The sequence below is a fragment of the Molothrus ater genome, chromosome 5 (assembly GCF_012460135.2).
Source record: "Molothrus ater isolate BHLD 08-10-18 breed brown headed cowbird chromosome 5, BPBGC_Mater_1.1, whole genome shotgun sequence".
Taxonomy (NCBI): domain Eukaryota; kingdom Metazoa; phylum Chordata; class Aves; order Passeriformes; family Icteridae; genus Molothrus; species Molothrus ater.
The window spans coordinates 34,185,400-34,191,399 of NC_050482.2; the positions used below are offsets into that span (position 1 = coordinate 34,185,400).

The window sequence follows — 6,000 nt, forward strand, 5'->3', positions numbered from 1 at the left end:
TCTTGCCTTACTAGGTGAAAGACTGAAATACAAAGAACAGTCACCCTCAGCCTTCAGTTGAAAATAAGCTGATTTTTAACAGGTACCTGGCAAGAGCATGAAGCATATCCACTGTGAAGTGGCCTCATTTGATCAGATGCAAATTGCTAACCCACAATAACATGATTAAATTCAGTAACATATCTTTCCCTTATCTGAGAAACTGATTCTCTTGCAGCTTAAGATGAGCAGACAAGCTCACGCAGCAGTAACCTCAGGGATAGATGCTTGTTGTCAGCACATCTTCCATGAGACCATGGTAGTTTTGTATTTGAGGCAGGATTCACAAAATACCTGTGCATTTTTTTATCCTTGAGTCCTGGGGTTTAAAACGTTTCCTACTGTTTCCTTTAAAATGTTTCCTTGAAGTTCACCTGATTTCCCTGTCAAGTGTGAACATGGATAGAAAAAGCAGAAAATAAAATTTCAGTATTTCCTTCTTCCTTGATATAACTGGTCTATTTAACAGAGGAAAAACAACTGTGGAATGAATACTACTTAAAAACTAAAATCAAGACCAAAGCATACTTAGATGCTTTAATTTCTAAAATTAACATGGGTGTACATTAAGGGATCTCAAGCAGTCCCACAGTGTACAGCATACAAGATGTAGAAATAGTATTTTCGTACTCCCCGCAAACTTGATCAGCTATGAAGTTGAAGCAGGAATTCCATTAAACACCTTCATTTAACTTGATTGGAACGAATATTGAACAAAATTAATTCCAGTAACATTTTTCTTCTTAAAGTATTTATGAAGATGTCACCCCAGAAAGTGTTTTAGGTGGCTTACAACAAGATCTGATTTACGTCTTAGGCAGAAGACTGGGGAGGAGGGAAGTGCGCCCTGAATTTTAAAGGCACTGTCTTACACTAGCACATTTTCACGTGTCGTTTTTGAAATGACAGGGTATACTGCATCAGTTATACATTACAAATCTTTTACTTAACACAGAGCACAATTTCTTTCCTCTAAAGGAGGGGACTTCTTGTGATAATTTTGGCAGTGAAAGCCAGAAGCAGCACAGCCAGCACAGCTCTCGATTACAGAGCAGGCAGCAGAATACCAGGAGCTGTGCTGCAGTACACAGAGAAAAGCAGCTCTCCATATCTTAAATATGGCTTTAGTCACTGAAAACCAGCACAATATGATTTTTTTTAAGTTGACGTAAGTATCCCACATAATTTCCACAGTCAAGACATCTAAAAATACTTGTTGAAATACCACTGATTGCCACCCCTCGGAAGAGAATCTTCTCCACCACAAAGCACTCTCACAAACATTAAACTCTACATGCAAATACACACTCTGATGCTTGAAACATTATCCCAGGTTGTTCTCCTTTACTCAGAGTATCAGTTGTTGCCAAGGTGAGCCAACAGCATTGACCACATCTCTGCTACTTCATTTCAACAAGACTGGCCAATTTCCATTAGCAAAATTCTGATTTTATCGAGTTTTTGGATAACCTCCATTTCAGCGCATGACTTGTAGGAACAACAATCACAGGCTGCGCTAAGGACTTTCTGCAGTAGATATTCAAGATAGAAGGGGGCTCTGAAGCCAGGAAGGGACAAACAAGGATATCAACAGACTCAACTCCACTCGGAGCAAACTCAGTAAGTCTGCACAAGGTTATCACCATTTGCAATATCCCAAGAGCTCCTCACATCAAAACAACACAGCTCCTTGGATAGTTTTTCAGTTGATTCCTTGCACCAGCACATGCTGTGGCATGCACTGCAGTGTGGCAGCATTGCCATCCAGTTCCTGACTCCCAAGATGAACTGGGCATCAAGGGAAATACAACAGCCTTGAAGTGCTCCCCAAAGCAATGCTGCATTGGTTTGGAGTGAGAAAAGAGTGTTGGTACCCAGTGAACCTTCTATGCTGCAGTGCCTTGAGGATACAGCCCCCACATCCTCTCTAACAAATCCACCCACCCCTCAAGCCTCAACATCCTAGTGCCCACAACTTCCTCCCTTCCTTCCACTGCTGAGGACCTAAGGGCCCGATCAGCTCCCTAGAGGTTCATGCAAAAGACACAGAGCTCTGTAACATTTGAGGGGTAAAAGCCTGGGGAAAAAGTCTGGTACAAACCACTCATAGCTCACCACATGGAAATCTTTGCCTTCCCAGTTTTCCCAGCACCTCCAGAGCTGACTTTTTCCAGTTGAAATCTTCTGCTACAACCAGACTTGAAATTAAAGCTGCGCAGCACCTGATTATTATGATAGAGAAGGGGGGTATGGACTGTGGATATAATAAAGCCAGCAGGAGAGGCTTCCCTGAAGGGGAAAGTCAGCAGGAGGCACAAGGATAAACTGGCATTACTTACCTGCTCACTTCTTTTTTGAGATCTTGTTTGGTTTGTGGTTGTAGGTACTTTTCTGGTTTGGACGGGTTGTTTTATCTCTTTTCATTTTGTAGTTTGTTTCACAAGTGATCACCACCAAAAAACTTCAGCACCAAATTAACTTAGCAGGTCTGTGTTGTTATACAGGAAAATTACTACTAGCCAGTCCTACCAGTGTTCATAGGGTTGAATAAAGACTAGCTTCTCTCACAGGAACAGAACACTGATTAAAACAATCAGATTACAGGAACATAAAATCAAAGACAATACACAAGCACTTAAATGTCTCCTATTTTTATCTTCTGTATGAGTATTCTTATCCCATATACACAAGCATTTGGGATGGATATTTTATATCCTATATAAAGGCATACTTGTATATGCAACATAAATACAATTTATATTACTAAATATTTCACATTCAGTATTACTCCATATCTAAATCATAGAAAGCTATCAGCTACACTGTTAGTCTAAAATAACAGTATTTACATTCACAAAAGTCTTCTGATAGCACAATGTACATAAAACGTTCTGCAGACTAACTGAATGGAAATATTTTCTAGAAACAGAAGAGGGGGATGTTAGCATAACTGGCTCTGAACCAGAATTTAACTGCATTTGTAATTGCCTTTTACTCAATGCCACACTAAACTCCTACATTAGCTAAAGATGCACCTTCATTTCATTACTGCACTAGCCGTTTTTCTGTCTAGCTTGAAAGCTTTATTTCATCTATTCTTCATACTCAAGAACTATTAAATTCAATACTGATTAAATATTTTGACCATTTAATATTTTTCCAAGTCTAAATCACAAAAGTTCCAGTGACTGGAATCCTGTTAAATTATTAGCTAAAACTTAAGCACTATACAATGCAACATACTTCAGAAGGCAATAATTTACTTTAGGCAGAGCAGAGATTTTTTTTTCTTTACACAATTGAAATACAATAAAGAAAAGTATCAGTGGTAAGACTATTAACATATAAATCTATTCGCCCTCATAATAAAGATGAAAGAGGTTAAACAGAAAAAGGAATAAACAAGAACTGGTAACAAATCAGTATTCTGACATTAAACCCATCAGAGCAAAACCACCACTTATTGTTTACTCTGAATAAAGACAAGTCCGCATGTTACAGCTCATGACACAACCTTTACGCAGAATAAAATGAGAAAATCTTTCCAGTTTCTGACACAGCCAGATTAGACCCTTTCTAAAGTTCCCTCATCTGTAAACGCATCTGATATATTTTGACAACTGTCATCCATCCTATTTCTGTGATTCCTCTGCTCCACATAATTTGTGACATAAAGAAACATGACCACAGATCTTAGTAATGATGTATTTACTGAGAGTAAAGCCTCAAAAGCTCGCTTTTCACAGCTGAAACACCTTGCGCTTATTTCAGCAACTATTTTCATGATATCATATGTTTGTGATGAACTTCCCATTAGGGACAGGATTTACTAGTCAGAAGGGCAGCAATTCTGCAAAAGACCTCCACCTCCAACGCAAGGGAACAATACTTCTTCCACACAGTAATCAGAACCTTCTCCTTCCTTTTGAATACTCGGAGAATTGTTGTTCCTAGCAGGAGAGCCAGCTATCCAACACAGCAGCAACCAAACCCAAATGTCCTGCCTCAGGACTCCACATGCTACCACGGAACTGACCTGTAAATCAAAGACATAATTCGACGGGCATACCTAAGACTAAATGGTGTCCCAACCTCTTTTGTCTTTGACCCGCAGGCTGAGGAAGGAGCAAGGGACAGAACACCCACCCATGACAGAAGCCCTCTCTGAGGAAGGGGCAAAGACACATTTTTATTATAACAGATAGTTTATTCTTAAGAGCGACCAGAAACCCTCTCGGTTCCGACATCACCGACCCGTACGGCGGGGTTCGGGGACCCGAGGCCATCCCGGGACCGCTGCCGGGACTCGGGGCAGCTACTGCGGCCACTGCTCGCCGCCGAGGCGCGATCGTGCCGGTTCACCGGCGCCCACCGGGAGGGACGGGATAGGTCCGGCAGCGGCCCGGGGCAAAGCCACACACGGAGAAGTTTCGCGAAGTCACTTCGGAGCCACCTTCCCATCCCTCCGGCTCACGCCCGCCCGGCTGTAGAAGCCCGGCCCGGTCCAGCGCGGGCGGCAGCACCGCGGAGAAAAGTAAAGTTGGTGCGGAGGCGGCGGGGGCCGGCCCGGTGTGTCCCCCGGCCCGGTGCCGCCCCCCGCAGCCCCCGCTGCAGCCGCGGCGCCGGAGCAAGATGGAAGGCGCGGGGCCGGCCGCCCGTCCCACCGCGGGGCGGCTGCGGCCGTGCCCGGCATGGGCTGCGGAGGGGGCACCCGGCGGCGCCGCAGACCCCGGCCCGCCCGCCCGCCTTCCCTCGCGGCGGGCGGCTGGCGCCGCGGGGCTCCACGCTCACCTCGCTCCGGCTCGGCTTGCAGGCAGATGGGGATGTTCTTCTTCCAGCCCGGCATGGCTCCGCGCTCCCCGCTCAGCGCTGCTGCTGCGGCGGCGACGGGGGGCGGCTCATGGCAGGGCGAGGCGGCGGCAACCCGCGCTCAGGGGGAAGTCGGCGGCTCCGGCGGGCAGCGGCGGAGGGGCGGCGGCCGCGCGGTGGGAGGGAGAGAGAGGGCGGGGGAGGGGAGGCGGCGGAGCTCCGCCAGCCGGGGGACAGGAGGGAGGCAGGCGGGGAAAGAAGGCGCGGGCTCGCCCGGTTCAGCCGGGGACCGGAGAGGGTGGGCGGGGGGATTGTGGGAGGCAGAGGAGGCGCGGAGCGGTGCCCGGCCCCGGCCCGGCCCTGGCGCCGCCGGCAGGTGGCCCGAGCCGGCGGCCGCACAATGGAGAGCGCGGGGCGGCCCCGCTCGGCACGGCGGGCCCAGGTGGGGCGGGCGGGGCGCGGCGCCTCTCGGCCCCCAGGTGCGGGCCGGGCCAAGGGGCTGTGGCGCCGGTGAAACTCCGCACCCGTGCGAGGGTCTGAGCTTCGGCCCCCGCGTGGCGAGCGGCGCAGCCATCCCGGCGGTGCCTCGCCTCGCAGCATGACAGGGGCTTGTCCCTTTCCCTCCGCAGTTCCTGACTGGTCAGTTTCCCTGCACCCAGGTGTGCGAAAGCTGGGCTATAAGGAGTTAAAACTGAGGCAAGCTCCCACGAAGGGCAGGGACAGCCCCCGACCAAATAAACCCGAATTTGCACCATAAAGAGTCCAGGACCGGTTGTGGCAGGTCAAATTTCTGTCAGTATTACAGGCAGTTCCTTACGACCTTTTGACTAAAAGGCCTTAAATCTCACCACTAAAATTATTTCTGATACAGCCATGTCCTAACCGGAAACTAATGCTGTGATGATTAAATATTCCTTTTATTTTTTACAGAAAAGAAATTCAAAGTGGCAGGTTTGAATGTCATTTGAAAATAATGATAGCAATACAGCTGAAGCTTTTTAATTTTCTCAGGCACTTCTGCGTGCACTCCTATAGGAGTTTCATCCTGCCTAACAATTATGTTGTGATAATTTTTATATTGTCTGTAACATCCTCACGTTTATAGATATTATGTAATTTTATGCAATCAAACAACTCCACATGAACCCTTTA

At 47.3% G+C, this 6,000-nt stretch overlaps 1 protein-coding gene across 3 annotated transcripts in view; it reads right to left on the reverse strand.

The window, feature by feature from the left end:
* Positions 1-5,105, reverse strand: part of GRIP1 (glutamate receptor interacting protein 1) — a 309,227-nt gene extending 304,122 nt beyond the window's left edge. For all 3 annotated transcript variants that reach the window (XM_036400176.2, XM_036400173.2, XM_036400171.2), the window contains exon 1: positions 4,831-5,105. In XM_036400176.2, the coding sequence (XP_036256069.1) occupies positions 4,831-4,885 (55 nt within the window). In that variant the 5' untranslated portion in view covers positions 4,886-5,105. The remainder of the gene's footprint in view (positions 1-4,830) is intronic.
* Between the last annotated feature and the right edge of the window lie 895 nt (positions 5,106-6,000).